The sequence below is a fragment of the Pleurodeles waltl genome, chromosome 2_2 (genome assembly GCF_031143425.1).
Source record: "Pleurodeles waltl isolate 20211129_DDA chromosome 2_2, aPleWal1.hap1.20221129, whole genome shotgun sequence".
Lineage (NCBI taxonomy): Eukaryota > Metazoa > Chordata > Amphibia > Caudata > Salamandridae > Pleurodeles > Pleurodeles waltl.
The window spans coordinates 729,710,337-729,733,749 of NC_090439.1; the positions used below are offsets into that span (position 1 = coordinate 729,710,337).

Consider the following 23,413-nt stretch of genomic DNA (forward strand, 5'->3'; position numbering starts at 1 on the left):
ATTCCTTGAAGGGAGCGACAAAGAAATCTGGTATACTGTTGTGGAACACTTTTACAAGTCCAGAATACATTTATGATTGTGGTAATTCATGGGCAGCCTTGATGTTACAGTACAGCTTTTCTCTAAGAGAGAATCCATGACTATGACATTTCTCTTTCATAGTTTCTGAAATATGAACATGAATATGGGTAGCAACACTGCCTATGCCCTTTAAGCTCTGTTTTTCAATTATGATGTGATTTCCATGCGTTTGGCAATTTGGTTTTGTTTATTAAAGGAGTTCTTCTCTGCAACTAAGTTTTTGGGAACCAGCATTTGCATAGGACTATTCATTATTTATAAAGTTAATGAACCTTTTTTGATAAAGAAGGAAAATATCACTCACCTGTAACTAATTGTTTGTGCTTTGTTGTGCTGTAAATTCACATGCTGTGCACTATCCTGTTATTTAGCCTTGGGTTAGAAAATGCCTTATTTTGATATGTGTGCGCTAGTTATGAATTTGCTTTTAAATTAATGGCTTTACATGAAAAGCATGATAGGGGCAAATAGCTTCTTTCTGTGATGAGGAATATGTCACTTGGTACTGTTACTTAGGACTGCATGAAGGTTCAAACATCAGTGGATGGCGTTTGTTTCATGTGCACATTGTGAATGTGTGTAGCTAAAAGCACATCCTTGCTAAATCTGCTTCATGAAACTCTTGTGCCTTGGTGTTCACAGCTCATAGTTTTGCCTCAGAGCAGACAGATATCTTTGTGCAAAAAGTGATACTGTCAAAAGGTTCTTAATATCAGTAGTACTTTAAAGGTACCTTATATTTCTATCCAGGGTGGCACTGCTATCACCGTAGCTGGTGTTTTCATAATTTATATCACTCCCTCTCAGATGTGGCCTATTATGGGGACCCCTGACAGACTTCCTTGCATGATCATTGAAGTCGCAGAGGAGACAGTCTGCTTGCTTGACCGAAGTTGGGAGGTGAAACCTGTTAGATGCTCTATCCATTAGGTTATGGAACCCTCCTATGTCTTCAGGCGGTGAATCAGATGGAAGTGAAGGCGGGGGTGAAGGTATGGGAATGAGATAGTCATCCCAATCATTCTGGGGCTGAATATTTGCTCTGATTTCTCCTCGTCAGAGGAAGAAAGGTCCTCTCTTGGCAGTGCTGCCATCTTTGAACGTGGCATAACTCTTGGGGTTACTGGGGAAGGAACAGACGGAGGCGTAGATGGTGGGATAGGTTGAGGAGGTGCCCCTGGTGCCATGTCAGGTATCTTCTCTTATAGTTTTGCAGCATTATTGGCAAGTCCTACACTAAATAGAAAGGCATTTGTATGTTCCCTTGCCTTTTCTGATAAAGATAATGTTCATAATCTGACCTCTGTTGAGGAGTGTAATAATGTTGGTAATATTGGTTCTCTTCCTCATAAATGTCATTATCATGGCATTTAACCAGGAGTTCGGATCGACTATGCGCAGTCCTGAATGGTCCTTTGTCAAGATTCCTCGAAATCCAAAAGATGTGGTGAAGTAATAGCAGGTGTAATTGCCTTCTCTATGACTTTCAATATCACAGTCGAAACCTGTCAATTGTTTCATTGACGATGTTGTCATCATTGGTATGTCAAGCAGCTGTCTTGTTGCTGTTGATGGCTTTGGTGTTGCAGTTGATGAGGGTCTTGGATGGTAGTGTAGACTGCAGATACATACTTGTTGATGGAATGGGTGCGTCAACGGCTGTCATTGTAGCTTCTGCCCACGATGGCCACCTCGATGAGACAGTAACAACCATCGATGTAGTCGACGAGAGTGCTGTTGATTATTTTATTTTTTTAACAGTTATGGAGATGGAAGTTTCTCCATTTTTTTTTAATGGAGTAGCAGGCTGAGAGGAGGCTTTCTCTGAGGAGATGTGATGTTTGTTCTTTTTTAAAGGGTCTTTATGATGTGATTTGAAGGTCTTCTTACCTTCATCAAATGGCCATTCGAAGGACCTCACCCGCTTCTTTGACCTTTCTGAAACGTCACTGGACATTAGAGGTGGCCTTGTGCCTTCTGAGGCTAAAGAAGCAGCCTACCGTTTCTGTCGTTCAGTGGTTTTGTAGGAAAAGTCGACCAATTTTGCAGTCCTTCACCTGGTGACTTGGGAAGAGACACTAAAGACATTCTTTATGTGGATCATCCAGATGCAGACTTTGTCACAGGACTTGCAGGCTCTGAACAAACCTATTTTAGAGGTGTCAGACATTTGGACATATATTAAGCCCAAGAAGTGGAAAAAAACTGAGCAGAGCTCAAGGAGACTCCCTTCACGTGACGTGCAATAGAAAATCTGAGGGAAACTGCTTCTCTAGGGAGTGTTTTAGAGGGTGCTGTCACCGGATTGGTCATAGTTCAAGTTTGGTTCCTTTTTACAAAAGGACACAGATATGCTGTTAAGGAAACTTTTCACTGCCATTATGGCCTATGGTAATGATACATACTGCTATGTTATGATACAGTGGTACTCCCATGTCGACGGGGAACAAATAAAGCATGTAAATCTATGAAAGATCCAATACTGGATAGAATGTCACTATTCTAACTCAGTCTCTATTAATGCAGTTTAAAAGCACCCTTCTAGGTATTCTGTGATTCCACATCAATTGAGGCCATCAGGTTATCTGCCACTCTCAATTACTCAATGGCGGTCTGATGGGTCTAAGGACAATTGTGTCCATATTGCCTCTGTAAAACAAAGAGAGCAGACTTGGACCAGACTTTATATACTTCACCTGATGTTGGGTAGCTGCTCTGCTGAATGCATAAGCCCCAAAAATATTCATAGCTGGTTTGAGAAGCAACAAAACAAATGGAAGCATTTGTGATGATCGGTGCCAGAGGGTTAAAAAATATAAAAAGCGATGTCTTTGTTTATGGAACTGTCACAGAAACTTTTAGATTTACTGCTATCACTGCCAAGATATCCTGGGAAGTGTCAAAATCGTCCACTGTTGACACCTTTAAAGTTGTTTGAGGGAGAGTTTTTTTTCTAGACCACGCTGCCACAGGACTTAAGAAATACAAATGTACAGACAAGAAAAAACCCAAAATGGAATAGGCAGGAAAATAAAGCTGACAGAATGAAGAAAATAGCAAAACAGATAAGAGAACTGGAACAAAAATCAAGAGTCTACTTCAAAAGAGTGTTGAGGAGCTCATGATCTGGATCACAGAGACATTGTTAAAAAGCAAACCATGAGTTGAGCAACTTCTTTTTATAGGCATTTGGAACTACACTAACACAGTTGATGATGATTGTTTAAACACTAATCTCCACTACATGCACGTTGGTTGAATGTGTTGCTTGACATTTGTGCAGGAGTTTCACAACTCTCCAATAACTCCACAGTGAGTGTGCAATTTCACTTCCCTTAGAATACCATCTTCATTATCCACATGTCTAATAATGGAAGGAGGGAAGACTACGGCAGTAAAATTAAGATGATTTTGTAAATGAGTTGTGACAGTTTCCTCTAACAGTTTATCTGTCTCTTGTATCCCCCTGGATTAATTCTGGCCCACTGCTTATTACAAATGCTTAAGCTTGGTGATGTTTGAGGGCTTCCATTTATGCACAGCTATCTTAGTCCCTCCACAGCATCACTCTGTGGCAGAGGTCTGGATTTTGAGATGACCATTCCAACATACTGATTTCCTTTTGCAGGTATAGAGTGACAGATTTACTATTGTAAATGTAATCACTGTCCTGGTGCATGATCTCAGTTATTGGCTACATTGTTTGATATATACGAGTTCACATTTTCCTCTAAATTGCTCTGGCATAGTGAAGAAGAAATAGTTTCTTACCTGTAACTCAAGTTCTCTCATAGGGGTATTTCAATGATAGTCTGTGTGCAATTTACTGTAACATACACCCAGAAGGCATCTTAGAGATGCCACCTTAATAACAATCCGACTTTTAGTGTAGGATGACCAGTTTCTGCCAGCCTGCCATACATCAGACATGTTGCTGGCCACATGGGGAGTGCCTTTGTCACTCTGTGGCCAGGAACAAAGCCTGTACTGGGTGGAGGTGTTTCTCACCTCCCCCTGCAGGACCTGTAACACCTGGTGGTGAGCCTCAAAGGCTCACCCCTTTTGTTACAGCCCCCCAGGGCATCCCAGCTAGTGGAGATGCCCGCCCCCACCGGCGACTGCCCCCACTTTTGGCGGCAAGGCTGGAGGAGATAATGAGAAAAACAAGGAGGAGTCACCCACCAGTAAGGACAGCCCCTAAGGTGCCCTGAGCTGAGGTGACCCCTACCTTTAGAAACACAAAGCGGGTGTAGCCACCCTCAAGGACAGTAGCCATTGGCTACTGCCCTCCCAGACCTAAACACACCCCTAAATTCAGTATTTAGGGGCACCCCAGAACCTAGGAAACTAGATTCCTGCAACCCGAAGAAAGAAGGACTGCTGACCTACAAGCCTGTCGAGAAGGAGGAAGATGACAACTGCTTTGGCCCCAGCCCTACCGGCCTGTCTCCAACTTTGAAAACCTGCAACCAGCGACGCATCCGACAGGAACCAGCGACCTCTGAAGTCTCAGAGGACTGCCCTGGACTAAAGGACCAAGAAACTCCAGTAAACAGCGGCCCTGTTCAAAACCAGCTACTTCTTTGCAACAAATAAGCAACTTTCCAAGACTGCACGTTTCCTGCCGGAAGCGTGAGGCTTCTCACTCTGCACCCAACGCCCCCGGCTTGAGATTCAGAGAAACAACACCTCAGGACGGACTCCCCGGCGACTGCGAGCCCGTGAGTAACCAGAGATGACCCCCCCCCCCCCCCCGAGCCCTCACAGCGATGCCTGCAGAGAATCCAGAGGCTCCCCCTGACCTTGACTGCCTGTAACAAGGGACCCGACGCCTGGAACCAATACTGCACCTGCAGCCCCCAGGACCTGAAGGAACCGAACTTCAGCGCAGGAGTGACCCCCAGGCGACCCTCTACCTAGCCCAGGTGGTGGCTGTCCCGAGAAGACCCCCCCCCCGTGCCTGCCTGCACCACTAGAGTGACCCCCGGGTCCCTCCATTGTTTCCTATAAAAAAAAAAAACAGATGCCTGCTTTGCACACTGCACCCGGCCGCCCCTGTGCCGCTGAGGGTGTGTTTTGTGTGCCTACTTGTGTTTTACTTACCTCCTAATCTAACCTTTACTTACCTTCCCCAGGAACTGTTGATTTTTGCACTGTGTCCACTTTGAAAATAGCTTATTGCCATTTTTGTATATGATATTGCTTTTATTTAAAGTTCCTAAAGTATCTAAGTGAAGTACCTTGCATTTAAAGTGTTTAATGTAAATCTTGGACCTGTGGTTCTTAAAATAAACTAAGAAAATATATTTTTCAATATAAAAACCTATTGGCCTGGAGTAAGTCCGAGTGTGTGTGCCTCATTTATTGCCTGTGTGTGTACAACAAATGCTTAACACTACCCTCTGATAAGCCTACTGCTCGACCACACTGCCACAAAATAGAGCATTAGAATTATCTACTTTTGCCACTATATTACCTCTAAGCAGAACCTTTGGACTCTGTGCACACTATTTCTTACTTTTAAATAGTATATACAGAGCCAACTTCCTACAATAGTCATAAGCGCTGAATAGAGTAGCAAGTCCATCCCCCTGAGAGCGGTGGAGTAGACAGAACAATAAGGAATGGTTTCTTACCTGTAACTCCAGTTCTCTCGTAGGGGTATTTCCATGATAGTCATAAGCATTGAATAGTTCTGCGCGCCTGCGGGGACCCCGGAGCACTGTTGTGAAGTATATTCTTAAGTGCAAATACCAACCCTTTGAAAAAAGGTTTGTCAAAAAACACTTAAGAATAACACTGTGCAGCCTATGTGAACAGCTACACAGGCCAAATTGTTAAAAGAAAAAACAGTTATAGTGTAAATTCACGTTTAAACATCTATTTATTTTATAAATATATTAACAAATACATTCTCATATTTTATTTACACCTCTCATGAGAATAAAACAATGCAGGGCAGTGTAGCCCATAGGCTGCCATTATACAGAAAGAAAATAGAGCTGTGCCTTTAAGAAAGTAAAGTCTTCCTGTTTCCCATCATGCACAGCGAAAGGCAGTTGCCTCAGTTCTTTTTTGGAGGCTTGTAACCTGACCTGAAGAAACAAAACATTTGTTGGAGTACCAACCTCGATAATATTCATGTTCTATGTCAACTCCACTGGGGAGGAGGGAGGGTTGCTTATGACTATCATGGAAATACCCCTACGAGAGAACTGGAGTTACAGGTAAGAAACCATTCCTTCTCTTGTAGGGGATTTCCATGTATAGTCATAAGCATTGAATAGAGTAGCAAGCCCATCCCCATAACCGCGGTGGAGTAGACAGAAGAATACTGAGAAAACATGAATCATGCAAATAAATTCTTGAGCAAGGCCTGTCCAACCTGCGCATCTGCCCTAGCGTCTGTGTCAAGGCAGTAATGCTTAGTAAAGGTATGGACCGACTTCCAAGTGGCAGCCTTGCATATTTCTGCCAAAGGGACATTTCTCATCAATGCTGTAGTAGCTGCCTTCCCTCTAGTAGAGTGGGCTTTTGGCCTACCACAAAGGGATTTATTTGCTAACTGATAACATAACATTATACATGAAACAATCCACCTGGATAAAGATTGTTGAGACGTGCCCGACCCTGTTCTAACTGGGCCATAGTTAATAAAAAGCTGTTGTGATTTCCGTAAGCTTTTTGTCCTGTCCAAGTAAAATTTCAAGACTCTTTACATCCAGAGAGTGCAGAGTTCTCTCAGCAGGAGTAGTTGGATTTTGAAAGAAAGTCGGTAATGAAATTGTTTGGTTCACATGGAAGTCGGAGACTACCTTAGGTAAAAATTTTGGATGAGTTCTCATTACCACTTTCGCAGAATGAAAAACCGTGTAGGGTTCTTGAGCGCAAAGGGCCTGGATTTCGCTGACCCTACGCGCTGAAGTGATTGCCACTAGAAAAGCAGTTTTCCATGTGAGATGCTGAAGTGATGCCTTATGTATTGGCTCGAATGGAGGTAGCATCAAACGCGATAGGACAACATTCAGTTCCCATGGAGGAGATGGTCTTCTAATGGGAGGAAAAACATTTTTTAAACCCTCCAGGAAGTCCTTAATAACTGGGATTCTAAAAAAGGAAGTTTGCGAGGGGCTCTTTCTGTATGCTGTTAGAGCCGCCAAATGTACCTTTATTGATGACAATTGTAAGCCCGATTTTGCCAAACTTAACAAGTATGGCAGAATAGACTCCTCTCCGCAGGATATCGGGTCAATGTTGTTGCCTAAGCACCACATGCAGAATCTCTTCCACTTGCTTGCATAAGTGGATCGTGTGGAAGGGCGCTTTGATTCTTTCAGGATTTCCATACAATCCTGAGGTAAGTTCAAGTGTCCATATTGCACTAGCTCAGGAGCCATGCTGCCAAACTCAACGATGAGAGGTTGAGATGGGACATCTGCCCTCTGAACTTCGTGAGCAGGTCCGGACGATAAGGGAGCCTGATGTGTGGTTTGAGTGACCGGTGAAGAAGGTCTGGGAACCACCATTGGCGTGGCCATTCCGGAGCAATCAGGATCATTTTGGACTGAGCATTGGATAACTTCTGGAGGACCGCCGGAATCAGGGGAAGCGGCGGAAAGGCGTAAAGAAATGCTCCTGACCAGCTTATCCACAGGGCATTCCCCAGTGTCCCTGGATGGTAATACCTGGAGGCGAAGTTTTGGCATTTTTTGTTTTCTGGGGTTGCGAATAGATCTATAGAGGGGGTACCCCATAGTGCGAAAATGGAATGAACGACGTCGTCGTCGTGTAGAACCCACTCGTGGTTCTCGTCCATTACGCGGCTGAGAGCATCCGCTTGAACATTCTGGATGCCCGGCAGGTGAGTTGCTACTAGCGACATGTTCCTGGCTAGAAGCCAATGCCAGATTGTCTGAGCCTCTCTGGATAGAATCCTGGACCTGGTGCCTCCTTGTTTGTTTACGTAGTACATAGTGGCCACGTTGTCCGTCTGGAAGGAGAGTTTCCGCTCTCAGAGAGGGAAGGAAAGCTTTGAGCGCAAGGTGGACTGCGCGAAGCTCCAGCAGGTTGATATGATAGAGACTCTCTTTCTGTGACCACTTGCCTTGGACTCGAAGATGTTCCATGTGCGCTCCCCATCCGAGCAGTGACGCATCTGTTACGATGGTTTGAGCTGGAGGCCGATGTTGGAACGGAATCCCCACCAAGAGATTGTCGGGTAGACACCACCATTTGAGGGACTGTAGGGCGTGGGGAGAAAGGAGGACTTGGCTCTCCCATTCGTTCATTAGTTGACTCCATTGATCCTCCAGGTTTTCCTGTAATGGTCTCATATGGAGGCGAGCATTGGGAACGAGATGGATACAAGACGCCATCGAGCCCAGTAGAGAAGCTATTACTCTTGCAGTGGTCTGCGGAGTCTCTTGCAGTTGTTTGCACTTTTGGAGAATCGATAATCGTCGTTCCTCCGAAGGAAACACCTTTCCTAGATTGGTATCTATAATGGCCCCTAAGTAATGCAACCTCTGAACAGGTGTTGCTGTGGATTTCAGGTGATTTACTTGAAGACCTAACCTCTGCAACAGCTGTAGAGTCCATTTGAAATGTTGTTGTGCCTCTAGATAACTGGAGGCCTTTATGAGCCAATCGTCTAGATAGGGGTAGACAAATATTCGATGTTTCCTCAAGTGGGCGGCTACCACCGCCATGCATTTGGAAAAAGTCCTCGGCGCTGATTTGAGGCCGAAGGGCAGAACCGCAAATTGGTAATGACGTTTTCCGACGGTGAACCTTAGGAATTTTCGATGTTTCTTGGTCACCGGAATATGAAAGTAAGCGTCACAAAGGTCTATTGCACAGAGCCAGTCGCCCTGACGAAGATGTGGGTAAATTTGGTGCAAGGATAGCATCCTGAATTTCTCTTTGCGAATCCACTTGTTTGCTGTCCTTAGATCTAAAATGGGACGAAACTCTTGCTTGTCTTTTTTGGGCACAAGGAAATACCTCAAATAAATCCCCTTCCCTTGTTGGCTGATCGGGACGGGTTCTATGGCTCTTTTTTGTAATAGAATGGTGACTTCTAACTGAAGAGCTTCGAGGTGTCGGCTGGTTGTTTTGGGTGGAACAGATGGTGGAGGGCTGGTGAATCTGAGAACGTAACCATGTCTCACAATATTCAATACCCAGGCGTCTGTTGTGATGCGTAGCCACTCGTCCAGATGATTTTAGATACTTCCCCCTACCGGAGTGGATAACGGAGGAGGGGGAAGCGAAGATTCAGGGCTTCGACGTGGGAGCCTGTCGAGTTGCCCGAGTTTGAGGTGTTGAACGACCCCTTGTCGACCTTCGTTGTGTGGAGAAACCCCTATGATGCTGCTGCTGTTGCTGTTGCTGGGGACTTGAAGGCATCCAATGTGGAGTCTGATACCTGTGGGTGAACAGTCTTCGTTGATATGGGCGGAATACCTTTCGCTGTTCTTTTGGTCGTTCCATGCCTACTGCTTTCAGGGTATCCAGCTCAGACTTCATCCTAGCCATCTCGTCATCGGCATGAGAGCCGAACAAAGTGGAGCCTGAGAAAGGTAGATTTTGTATTCTCTGCTGTGCTTCAGGTTTAAGCGATGTAAGTCGCAGCCATGCAGGTCTACTGAGCGCTATTCCGTGAGCATAGTTATGTGCGGATAGTATCGAAGAATCCGCCGCAGCACTTATAACTTGGTTAGAAACCATAGCTCCCTCGCCCACGACCTCCAGGAAATCTTCCCTTTTGTCCTTAGGAAGATGCTCCGCAAACTGCAGTACAGAGTCCCAGAGGGCTCGATCACATCTCCCTAATAGAGCAGTGGCACTGGCTGCTTTCATGGTGATGGATGCAGTAGAGCATACTTTTCGTCCTGCAGCATCGATCTTTCTGCTCTCTTTATCTGGAGGTGAAGAGGAAGACGGTGACGTAGAATGCAATTTCTTTGCTGCCACTATAACCACCGAGTCCGGTACTGGGTCCGACCTCAAGAATAGAGGATCTTGTTCTGGTGGACGGTATTTTTTAATAAGTCTGGAAGGAGCAGACTTTGTTGCGGCCGGTGTAAGAAAAATGTCCATTGCCGGTTCAATAAGACCCGGAACCAGTGGAAGCAAAGGTCTTGAAGATGTCCTGTGATGCAAGGTCTCGAAGATTACTGACGTCAATGGAGCTGGCACCGCCAGCGGGATATTCAGTTTGGTTGCCCCTCGCACCAAGACCTCCTGGAATGTATTCACATCATCTATGGGGGACACTCTCGGGGACGGTGAGTCCGATAGAGTTGGAGAGTAGTCCCGTGTAGACGAAGAAGAATGTCTATGATGTGAATGCTGAGATCTCTGTGATTCATGACGATGGTGCCGAGAGGAAGAAGAACGTCTAAAAGAATGTCCAGAACGCCTGATAGATCGCGTTGGAGTCCTCGGAACAGGCTCTGAAGGAGGAGCCGGAAGAGGAGACGTAGGTGTTACCGGTGACTGCGGCAACGGCGACTGCCGAGGCGAGAGCTGTGGAGACGCTGGGAGCAGGATAAGTGAGGCCGAGGATTCCGATGTTGTATAAACCCTTCTAGGCCTCTTTGATTGTCGTCTCGACGTCGACACACTCCTCGACGTCGAAGAGCGGTGACGGCAACTTCTGGACGTCGATTCCTCTCGCCGTGGAGAACCCCTCGACGACGTTGTGGTGACGGCGAACGTCTCCGACGGCGAGTACACTCTCTCGACGTCGATCGTCCTCGCCGTGTCGACGGCGAGCCTGACTCGGATCTCCTCGACGTGGATCGTCCTCGCCGTGTCGACGGCAATCCAGATCCTTTCGACGCTGTGTGTCCACGTCGTCTCGACGGCGAAATGGTTGTCGACGGCGAGGGATGTCTTTTCCTCGCCGGCAACCCACTCCTCGACAGCGAACATGTTGGCGCCGTTCCCTGTTTCGACGTCGACGCCCTCGACGTCAGAGACCTGTGCCGTTTTTCAGCAGGTCTGGTAGGAGTTATAGAGGAAACAGATTGAGCCCTGGTAGAAGCCTGACCTTCTCCTCGCTCTGTGGTGGAATGGCCACTTTTTCTTCTGTCCTCTCTCGCCTGAAGTCGGATTTTCTCTCTATCACGAAGAGTTCTTCTGGAGAAGGTTTTACAGATGTCACACGACTCTGGTTTGTGGCTGGATGGAAGACAAATTATGCAGACCCTATGTGGATCTGTTGTAGCCTTTTTTCTGTCACAAGAAGGACATTTGTCAAAAAGTGAAGGCATTTCTAAACTAGAAAAACCTCAAAATTCTGTCAGAATTTAACAGAAACTAGTAGGAAATGATCACTCAATGTTAAAAACGTCGAGTGAAATTGAAATTCAAAAGATTTTAAATGAATTTCTGTCACAAAAAACTTTGTGAGGTAGAGCTCAATGCTTCAGGGTCCTGTCAGAAGGAGCCGGAAAAAAGAACTGAGGCAACTGCCTTTCGCTGTGCATGATGGGAAACAGGAAGACTTTACTTTCTTAAAGGCACAGCTCTATTTTCATTCTGTATAATGGCAGCCTATGGGCTACACTGCCCTGCATTGTTTTATTCTCATGAGAGGTGTAAATAAAATATGAGAATGTATTTGTTAATATATTTATAAAATAAATAGATGTTTAAACGTGAATTTACACTATAACTGTTTTTTCTTTTAACAATTTGGCCTGTGTAGCTGTTCACATAGGCTGCACAGTGTTATTCTTAAGTGTTTTTTGACAAACCTTTTTTCAAAGGGTTGGTATTTGCACTTAAGAATATACTTCACAACAGTGCTCCGGGGTCCCCCCAGGCGCGCGGAACTATTCAATGCTTATGACTATACATGGAAATCCCCTACGAGAGAAAGATTTCTAAGAGACGCCTGTCCTACTTGAGCATCTGTCCTAGCATCAGAATCAAGACAGTAGTTTTTAGTAAATGTGTGGACAAACCTCCATTTAGCAGCTTTGCAAATATCTGCTAAGGGAATGTTTCTCATCAATGCAGTCGTTGCTGCCTTGCCCCTGGTAGAATGAGCTTTAGATCTGCCATCAAGGGACTTATTGCCTAGCTGGTAACAGAGCAAAATGCACCAAACAATCCACCAGGAAAGAGATTGCTTGGAGGTGGCAAGGCCTGTGCGAACTGGACCATACTTAATGAGCAGTTGCTGCGACTTGCGAAAAGATTTAGTTTTGTCTAAGTAAATTTTTAAAACCCTCTTCACATCTAAAGGGTGAAGTGTTCTCTCTGCAAGAGTAGATGGGTTTTGGAAGAAATGTGGTGAAGCAACAGTCTGGTTTACATGAATATTAGAGATAACTTTGGGTAAGAAATTTGGATGTATTCTCATTACAACCTACGAGGAATGAAAAACCGTGTATGGTTCCTGAGCGCAAAGGGCCTGGATCTCACTAACCCTCAAAGCTGATGTAACTGCTACAAAGAAGGCAGTTTTCCAAGTGAGGTTTTGGAGAGATGCCTTGTGTATGGACTCAAAAGGATGCTGCATTAGACATGAAAGAACTACATTAAGCTCCCATGGCGGAGATGGATGCCTAGTAGGAGGAAAACCTTCTTTAACCCTTCTAGGTAGTCTTTAATGACTGGAATTTTAAAGAAAGAAATTTGTGAAGGACTTTTCCTGTATGCCAGGTGTACTTTGATGGACAAAAATTGCATGCCAGATGCTATCTGCAATAGGTATGGAAGAATAACATCTTCTCCGCATGTTGTGGCATCTATGCTCTTGTCTAAGCACCAAATGCAGAATCTTTTCCAATTTAAGGCATATGGTGATCTGGTAGGTGGTCGCTTGGCCTCTCAGAGCGTACATGCAGTCTTGCTGTAGGTTAAGGTGACCATACTGCACTAGCTCAAGAGCCATGCTGCCAAATTCAATGACGAGAGGTTGGGATATCTCATCTGACCGGAGAATTTTGTACCGGTCTGGCCTGGGGTTTGGACGGATTGACCGGAGAAGAAGGTCCGGAAACCACCACTGCATAGCCATTCCGGAGCAATGAGGATCCGCCTGGTTTTGGAGATCGACAGTTTGATCAGGACTACCAGGATCAGGGGAAGGGGTGGAAAGGTGTAAAGAAATGTGTCTGACCAGTCTATCCATAGGGCATTCCCCGATGTCCCTAGCTGGTTATACCTGGAGGCGAAGTTTAGGCATTTTTTGTTATCTGCTGTTGCGAACAGATCTATAGAATGGGTGCCCCACATGGAGAAGATGTATTGTAAGACGTTCACTGTGTAGCATCCACTCATGGTTTTCATCCAGCACTCTATGCTAGGGAGGTGAGTCGCTGTTTTTTTTAGGTTCCTGTCCAGAAGCCAGTTCCATATTGTCTGTGCCTCCAGAGATAGAGTTCTGCATTTGGTGCCCCCCTGCCTATTCAGGTAGTACATGGTGGCTGTATTGTCTGTCTGAACAAGGAGAGTATTGGTGATGAATGACAGGAAAAAGGTTTGAGTGCCAGATGAACTGCACGTACCTCTAGGACATTGATGTGATACGATCTATCGTTCTGAGAACAAGAGCCTTGAATCTGTAGATGATCCATCTGGACACCTCATCCGAACAACAATGCGTCCGTGACTACCGTCTGCGTGGAGACTTGCTGGTGGAAGGGCATCCCTTTCAGAAGATTGTTCAGAGAACACCACCACTTGAGGGATCGTGTTGCATGTGGGGAGAAAGTAATCCTGTCCTCCCAATTGTTTCAGTTGATTCCACTGATTTTCCAGACACTCCTGCAAGGGTCTCATGTGGAAGCGAGCATTGGGAGTGAGATAGATGCAAGAAGCCATTGATCCTAGGAGAGATGAGACTATTCTTGCCATTGAATGAGGTGCGTTCTCAAGAGCTTGACTTTCAGAAGGATCGATAAACGTCACTCCTCCGAAGGAAACACCTTTTCTTGAATGGTGTAGATGGTGGTGCCTATGTAATGCAACCTCTGGACAGGTGATGACGTTGACTTGATGAGGTTGACCTGGAGGCCCAATTGTTGAAGAAGTTGGTAAGTCAGATTGAAATGTAGTTGGGCCTCTTGAGATGTGGATGCCTTTATGGGCTAATCGTCTAGATAGGGACAGACGAAGATTCAGTGCTTTCTTAGATGGGCTGCCACCACAGCCATGCATTTGGAGAACGTTCTGGGCGCTGACTTGAGGCCGAATGGGAGCACTGCAAATTGGGAATGGTCTTGTCCCACGAGAAACTTTAAGAACTTCTGATGCTTCTTGGCAATGGGAATGTGGAAGTATGCATCGTGAAGATCGATGGAACAGAGTCAATCTCCCTGGTAAAGCTGGGGATATATTTGATGTAAAGCCAGTATTTGGAACTTCTCCTTTCAAATCCATTTGTTGGCTATTCTTAGATCGAGAATAGGTCTGAATTCATGCTTCTCCTCCTTTGGTACTAGGAAATACCTTGAGTAAATCCCTTTCCCACGTTGATTGGTGGGAACTGGTTCTATCTCCTTTTGTAATAGGGTGTTGACCTCTGCCCAAGAGAATCTAGATGGGACATGGAGGGCTTCAGTGGAATAGAAGGCAAAGGGTTGGTAAGCCTGAGACAACTATTTTGAACAGGTATTGCAAGATACTTCCCCCTACCGGAGTGGGTTACAGAAGAGGGGAAAGGAAGGACTCGGGGCTTAGATGCAGATGGTTGACGTCCTCCTTGAGCAGTGTGTTGAGTGGAATGTTCTCGCATTTGCCTGCGCTGAGTTTGGTATGATCTCTGGTGTTGTTGCTGAGATCTGGGTAGCACCCATTGGGGAGTTTGAACTCTGTGAGAAAAACCTGTGGTGGTAAGGACGGAATGACTTATGCTGCTCTCTAGGTTTTTCAATGCCTACAGCTTTAAGACTGTCTAGTAATGATTACTTTCTAGACATCTCATCAGCGTGAGAACCAAACAGAGTAGATCCTGTAAATAGAAGGTTCTGTATTCTTTGCAGTGCTTCTGTCTTCAGAGAAGTAAGACGGAGCCATGAGTGTCCATGCGCCGCTAATATAGAAGAATCCGCTGCTGCGCTCATAATCTGGTTAAAACCATAGCACCTTTGTTAATGATTTCAAGGAAATCTTCTTTTCTATCTTTGGGACGATGATCAGCAAATTGTAGGATGGAGACCCAAAGAGCACGGTTATATCTGCCCAAGAGGACCGTGGCACTGGCTGTCTTCCTCGAAATAGCAGATGTTGAGCAAACTTAGCGACCTGCCGCATTTAGCTTTTTGCTCTTCTTGTCTGGTGGAGAGGAGGATGAAAGAGAAGTAGAAAGCAACTTCTTAGTGGCTAAAATAACCACAGAATGTGGTGCTGGGTAGTGTCCTTGGAATTGAAGGATCCATCTCTGGATGACTATATTTCTTTTAGAGCCTAGAAGGCGCGGGTTTGGCTGTGGCTGGTGTCCATCGCTGGTTCTAGGAGACCTGGGACCAGAGGTTAAAAGGGTCTTGAGGAAGAACCTTGGTGTAAGGTCTCGAAGATTACCGATGTTGTCGGCGTAGGTACGGCCATAGGAATATTACGTTTTGCAGCTCCTCGGGCAAGGACTTCCTGAAAGGTGTTTACGCCGTCAATCGGAGAGACTCGAGGTGTTGGAGAGTCAGACAAAGTTGGAGAATAGTCTCTGGTAGATGACAAGGAATGACGTTGAGGGGATCCAGATCTTGATCTATTGTTAGAGTCATGACGGTGGTGATGTCTGGATCTAGAATAGCATCTAGAAGACTGATGCCACGATTGTCTTGAGGAGCCCATGGGAGTCGGTTCAGAAGGTGGTACTGGAGGAGGAGCAAGAGCAGCTTGTGGAGGCAGTGAAGGCATTATCGTATGTGGAGGAGGATATGGTTGAGGAGAAGGTGATGGTAACATCACGAGAGAAGAAGATTCAGATGTGGAGGAAATCCTCCTCCTCTTCCTTGGTGACCTCCTTGACGTCGACAAGCTACTGGACGTCAATGTACGACGTTGATCCATCATGACGTTGGGTGTCCCTCAACGTCCATCTTCCATGCCAATGGCGACCTCGACAGAGGTACTTTGCGGTCGGATATCCATGCTATCTCGACGCCATGTAAACTTTTGAGGTCGACGAGCATCAAGACGCTGAGGAGTGTCACTTCCTCGCCACTGAACTCATTCTCAACGGCGAACGTGTTGGCGCTGTTGCTTGCCTCAACCTCAAAGTCCTCGACGTCGACCAGGACCTGTGTTGTTTCTGGCCAGAACTGCGCTTCTGGGACATTCCACGTCCACTGGCTGATGAAGTGAGAGGCCTGGTGGAAGACTGACCTTCCCTTCGCTCTAAAGTCCTACCGGTAGGATGCTTTCTTTTTCTGCTGTCCTCTCTGGCCTGGAGATGAATTTTCACTCTGTCATGCAGAGTGCGCCTGTTGAAGTTTTTACATATATCACAGGCATCAGGTACATGTGAAGATGGAAGGCAGATAATACAGACCTCGTGTGGATCGGTTTTGGCCTTCTTCCTGCCACAGCGAGGACACTTGTCAAAAAGTTAAGGCATCTGGATGAAAAATCTCTAATTTCTGTCCAAATTTTACAAAAAAATGATAGAAAATATTCAGGAAAGATGGAAAACATCAAGTGAAGGTGTAATCTAAAGTATTTGACTAGAAATGTTTGTGAAAAAAAATCTAAATAGGTGGAACTCAAAGCTTCAGGTTCCTGTCAGCAGGAGCCAGAATAAAGAACTGAGGTAACTGCCTCTTGCTAAGCATGATGGGATATGGAAGGCCACCTGCTCTTAAAGGCACAGTTTTACTTTCTATTCTGTACAATGGCAGCCTATGGGCTACACTTAACTGCACTCCTTCATCCTTGTGTAACATTACAAAAAAGGTTTGAGAGTGATTTTATCACTGAAATCTTCAAAATACTCATGCATTTGAATGCATTTCTACATTACAGGACCCTTTTTCAACCAAACAGGATTAAGAATTTTGGCTTTTGTAGCCTCTCCTTGAGGCTGCATAATGACATTCTTGAGTGACTTTGCAGGCCTTCCTGAAGAAAGGTGAATGTCAACACTAAAGACATTTTCAGAAAAGTGCTCCTGGGTCCCCCGCAGGCAGGCACAACTATTCAGTGCTTATGACTATACATGGAAATCCCCTACAATAGAAATCATGGGAGATTCAATGCTTGAGCCATGTTTCGGGCCTGTAGCTTTGAAGCAGGCCCAAATCACCTCTCCACCACCATAACGGACAGTCGGTAAGAGGCTCTTGTGGTGCTCTGCTGGACATGAAGCACTGATACACTAACATTTTTTAAAGGGGCAGAGTCTGTGTTTAAGAGTTTCCAATGCAGGTCTAAGGACAATATTCCCTGCATGTTTTTCTCCCTTCAATAGCACTATGTGTTGTCTGCAGTCAAATGTATTGTATGGCACTTATTTGGTTGATTAGAAGGGAGAGTGCAAGAGAGTGTTACGTGTGTGTGTGTGTGTACAAAAAGATGATGTTGCTAATTATGGGTGTGATTTTCAATTCTATTTACATAAGTAAATAAATTATTAAACAAAAAAAAAAACTATACTCCTGGATTCCATACTGCGCTATTTAAGCCAGAGGGATTCCACTGTGAAGAACAACAACATCCATCATCACTTTTGCAGATACATCAATTAAAGAAACCTCCAAATGTGTTGCCATCTTACCTGTACCAGTGTTCCCTAAATGTCCATGACTTCCCATCATCCCCTGATTGCCCATCAAGGCTGGCTGGGAAATTGGTGAATACGGACTACTGTTCCTGATTGGTGGAAAGGGTCCTGCACTCGGCTGGCTTTGCAAATTCATGTCCATTGACAAATTCTGATTTGGTGGTAACCTGGTCAGCTGAGCTGTACGTGGGTTATTAAAAGCTAAAAAAATGCACAAAAAAGGGAGAGAGACAAATATGAAAAAAATATTAAGCAGCATGACACATGGGATCTGGCTTAAAGCACATAATGATCAGTAGCTCGGAAGTACTATATAGAAAACAAACAAAGGCCTATAAATGTGCGCAAAACCAGAAGTTTGGTGATTGACATCTGACTGTTACTGCCCAGTTAGTCCTGTGGCGCAAGTGCAATTAACAACAAAATTTAACTTTATTGAAACCAAATACTTTAACAATGTAACAGCAAGAAAGTAAAACCAAAAGCCAGTAGCAAAAGGGGTTTGTGTTGTTTAAGTGGAAACAGATGTGCATATTTGCCATTAGTTGTAGTGGATCAATCACAATTTTGAACGTGTTTCAGACAACCAATCCTAAAGCTAGGTAAAAATAGTACTAGTACACAGCTTTACTTAGCATACATTTCAACTAAGTAAAGTTCAAAGATGTATTTTGTTTGCTAAAATTAAAAACATGTTGCTTTCTTATACTAAAGATACAATGTTTAATAAGGTAGAAATGTGTTACATATTGGGGTTTACTGCTAAATGCAAATGACTGTAGTAAAGTGCCCCTTTCTGACATGGTCACTTCCCACTTTTTGCCTGGCATCTGATGCAATTTTGACTGAAAGTGCACTGGGTTCCAGCTAAGCAGGTCCCCAGTGCCAGATCTCTTTCCTTAAAACTGTGCAATTTTTCCCTAGCAGGCCATACATTTGGCACTGCTATAAGTTCCTAGTAAATGGTACCCCTGGTACCTAGGGCTTGGGTCCCCAAGGGATGCAGCATGTATTGTGCCACCATCGGGGACCCCTCATCTAGCACATGCAGGCTACCACTGTAGGCTGCATCTCTTGGTGCAGCTAAAAATTAACACACAACATACCGCACAGCCTGTGTGCCATGTCCCCTAACACTGCATGCAATATATGTAAGTCACCCCTATAGCAGGCCTTACAGCCGTAAGGCAGGGTGCATATTACATTACATGCGTGGACATATCTGCAAGAGCAGATATGCCCCTGCTATGTCTATCTATTCTTAGACATAGTAAGTGAACAGGGAAGCCATTTCTAAGTAGATGTGCTGGACACTGGTCAATAAGAGTTCCCTAGCTACATGATGGCTTCACTGAAACTAGGTATGGTTGGTACAAACTTTTTTTTTTAATAAACCCTCACTAATGCTAGTGATGGAGTTATTATACCATGCACCCAGAGGGCACCTTATAGGTGCCCCCTGATAAACCTACCATAACATTTGTGCTGGCTGACTAGTTCTAACTAGCCTACCACCACCAGATATATTTCTGACCCCCAGAGGAGAGCCTTTGCTCTTTGGCAGACAGAAACAAAGCATGCCTAGGCAGGGGTGTTAGCACACCCCTCTCAACAGGATGACTTGTGAATCAGCATTCCAATGCCAGGGGCTTCAAAGAAGCCCAGCAGCCTTGATATGTTGATCTGGCTTCCCTCACAGGAGAGAATGTCGACCCCTGCCCCAGGGCCCATTTGGCACCTGGACAGGCAGGAAAATCTGTAGTCCGAGAGGCGTGCCCACCCCTCAGGTCAGTCCTACCCGTAAGGTGAGCTGCCTCATGTGAACACAACTTTTGAAATTCTGCCATCTCAATGATGGCAGAACTAGGAACTCGGGGACAGGGTTATGCCAACTACCAACAGAAACTGGTTGTATGCAGGGTTTAGTGACCTCAGGAGTAAGTAGCCCATTGGCTACTACCCTCCCCTAACTTCAGTACTCAGGTGAGCCTCTGGTACCAGAAAATCAGATGCCGCTGACCTGAAGAAGGAAACTCTAGAGACGCAAAAAGAAAGAGCTTAAGATCAGTGATTGTCTCGTCGTCAACCCTGCCAGCAATTCAATTCAATTTATTTTATTTATGATTTGGAACTCGACTGAGGTCCACATAAAAGAAGAAAGCAGAAAAATCACATTTACCATTTACATCTAGCTGAGAACCACATGAAATTTACAATACTGGTGAGCAGAAGGTCGGATCTGCAATTTACACTTTACATGCAATCGAGTACCAAAAGGTAAGATGAACGAGTTACTTACCTTCGGTAACGACTTTTCTGGTGGATACATTAGCTACCTGTGGATTCCTCACCTCATGAATACTCCCATGGCGCCAGCATTCGACGGAAATCTTCTTACTAGTCTCTGCACGTCGACGAGGACGTCACTGTCTCGCACGCGACGCCGTCTGACGTCATACAGGCAATAAGAGGTCCTCGACGACGTGCAGACGTCAGTACCAATCATTTTTTACGTGCATGAGAACAACCAGGCAATGCAATGAAAGAGCAAGGCAACATCCATTATATTGTAAAAATACACCACATTGTATGAATAACTGTAAATCTTTTTATGTACATATATATATATATATATATATATATATATATATATATATAAAACTCTCTCTTTTAAAATATATACACACACCAAGTATATACATAAAGATATATACACATATACATATATATATATATAAATATATTATATATACATCTATTGCACCCTCAAAGACCAAGAGGAGCGCACTCAAGGATTACTTGGCAAGACCATAAAGGCAACGGGGAGGCGGGTGGGACCGTGAGGAATCCACAGGTAGCTAATGTATCCACCAGAAAAGTCGTTACCGAAGGTAAGTAACTCGTTCTTCTGATGGATACAACTACCTGTGGATTCCTCACCTCATGAATAGAGTCCCAAAGCAGTACCACGCCCGGCGGTGGGTGCCTAAATGGTCAAACCAAGAAATCCTGCAGCACTGACCGTGCAAAATGGCCGTCCCTTCTAACCTCAGAATCTAAACAGTAATGTTTTGCAAAAGTGTGAAGGGACGACCAAGTTGCGGCCTTGCAGATGTCGACCACAGGAACACCTCTGGCTAAGGCCGAAGTGGCCGACTTAGCTCTGGTGGAATGAGCTCTAATGCCCTCAGGAGGATCCTTCTTTGCCAAAGAGTAACATATTTTAATGCAAAGAACAACCCACCTGGATAGTGTTCTCTTGTGGACTGCCTTTCCTCTCCTCTTGCCCACGTATCCAATAAACAGCTGATCCTCCAGCCTGAAATCCTTTGTTCTATCGATAAAGAAGCTCAACGCTCTCTTTGGGTCCAGACGGTGCAGTCTTTCTTCCTCTTTGGAAGGATGAGGCGGAGGATAGAACGTGGACAAAGTAATGGCCTGAGCCAAATGGAAGGGTGAAACAACCTTCGGGAGGAAAGCAGCCTTGGTCCTCAACACCACCTTATCCCCATAAAAAGTTGTATAAGGGGGTTTTACTGATAAGGCCTGCAACTCACTCACTCTCCTTGCTGATGTTATAGCTATCAGGAAGACTGTTTTTAAAACCAAATACCTCAAGGGGCAAGAATGCATAGGTTCAAAAGGGGACCCCATAAGGAAAGTCAGGACTAAGGACAAATCCCATTGCGGCATAACGAATGGCTTTGGAGGATATTGATTTAGAAGACCTTTCAACAATCTGATAACAATAGGGGATTTAAATAAAGATGGTTGGTCTGGAAGACATATGAAGGCTGACAAGGCCGATAAATAACCTTTAATGGTAGCCACTGCACAACCTTTCTGCGCCAGAGATAGAGCAAAAGACAAAACGTCCGATAGATGAGCATGTAAAGGATCAATCTGCCTCTCTCCACACCACGCAACAAATTTAGACCACCTATTAGCGTAGATAGATTTAGTGGAGTGTCGCCTGGCCGCTAATATAACATCCACTACCTCAGGCGGGAGAGAGAAGGAACTCAGGTTGCCCCGTTCAATCTCCAGGCATGTAGGTGCAGACTCTGGAGGTTGGGGTGTAGAACCTGCCCCTGCGACTGTGAGAGGAGGTCTGCCCTGAAAGGGAGACGGAGCGGCGGGCACATTGAGAGTTGGAGAAGGTCGGAGTACCACACCCTCCTTGGCCAATCCGGAGCTATTAAGATTACTAGAGCCCGGTCTTGGCGAATCTTCCTCAATACTCGAGGAATCAAGGGTATGGGAGGAAACGCGTAAAGCAACTGGCCGCACCAGGTCATTTGAAACGCGTCCCCCAACGCTTCCTGCATCGGATACTGAAGGCTGCAGAACAACGGACAATGCGCGTTCTCTCGAGTGGCGAACAGATCTACCCGAGGAAACCCCCACTTCTGGAAGATTAAACGGACTTGATCTGGATGGAGACGCCACTCGTGGTCTGCCGAGAAGTGGCGACTGAGACTGTCCGCACGCACGTTCAAAACTCCGGCCAGATGGTTTGCTATCAAGCAAATCCGATGGTCCTTTGCCCAGGACCATAGTCGAAGAGCTTCTCTGCAGAGAAGGTACGACCCCACTCCTCCCTGCTTGTTTATGTACCACATCGTGGTAGTATTGTCCGTTAGGACCTGTACCGACTGACCACGAAGGGAAGGGAGGAAGGCCTTGAGAGCCAGATGTACAGCCCGTAACTCTAACAGATTGATGTGAAAAATCTGTTCCTCTGGAGACCAAAGACCTTTGATCTCCAGATCCCCCAGATGAGCTCCCCACCCTAGAGTGGAAGCATCCGTTATGACTGTGGCCACTGGTGGCGACTGCTGGAACGGCTTTCCTTGTGAAAGATTGTTGCTTGCAATCCACCACTTCAAATCCACAGCAGCATCTCTGGAGATCTTGACAGTACCCTCTAGATCCCCTCTGTGTTGAGACCACTGCCTTCGGAGGCACCACTGAAGAGCCCTCATGTGCCAGCGAGCATGCGTGACCAACAGAATGCAGGAGGCAAAAAGACCGAGCAGACGAAGGACCTTGAGGACTGGAACTACCGCTCCATTTCGAAATATTGGAACCAAATCCTGAATATCTTGAATCCGCTGAGGCGGAGGAAAGGCCCGACCCAATGTTGTATCCAGTACTGCCCCTATGAACAGGAGGCGCTGAGAGGGCTCTAGGTGAGATTTGGGCTCGTTCACCGAAAAGCCCAGGTCGAACAACAACTGTTTTGTTGACTGCAGATGACGCAACACAAGCTCCGGGGACTTGGCTTTGATCAACCAATCGTCCAAGTAAGGGAATACTGCTATCCCCTTCCTTCTGAGCTCTGCCGCAACCACCGACATCACCTTCGTGAAGACTCGAGGTGCTGAAGTAAGACCAAACGGAAGGACCGCAAACTGGTAGTGTTGCGATCCCACCACAAACCGGAGATACTTCCTGTGTGACTTGAGTATCGGGATATGAAAGTAAGCATCCTGCAAGTCGACAGACACCATCCAGTCTTCCATGTTCAACGCCAAAAGCACCTGTGCTAGGGTCAGCATCTTGAACTTTTCCTGCTTGAGGAACCAATTCAAG

At 45.5% G+C, this 23,413-nt stretch overlaps 1 protein-coding gene across 14 annotated transcripts in view; it reads right to left on the reverse strand.

Annotated features, from left to right (window-relative positions):
- Positions 1-23,413, reverse strand: part of NCOA2 (nuclear receptor coactivator 2) — a 1,057,595-nt gene that overhangs the window by 284,765 nt on the left and 749,417 nt on the right. For all 14 annotated transcript variants that reach the window (XM_069220319.1, XM_069220317.1, XM_069220318.1 and 11 more), the window contains one exon: positions 17,813-18,019. In XM_069220319.1, the coding sequence (XP_069076420.1) occupies positions 17,813-18,019 (207 nt within the window). The remainder of the gene's footprint in view (positions 1-17,812; positions 18,020-23,413) is intronic.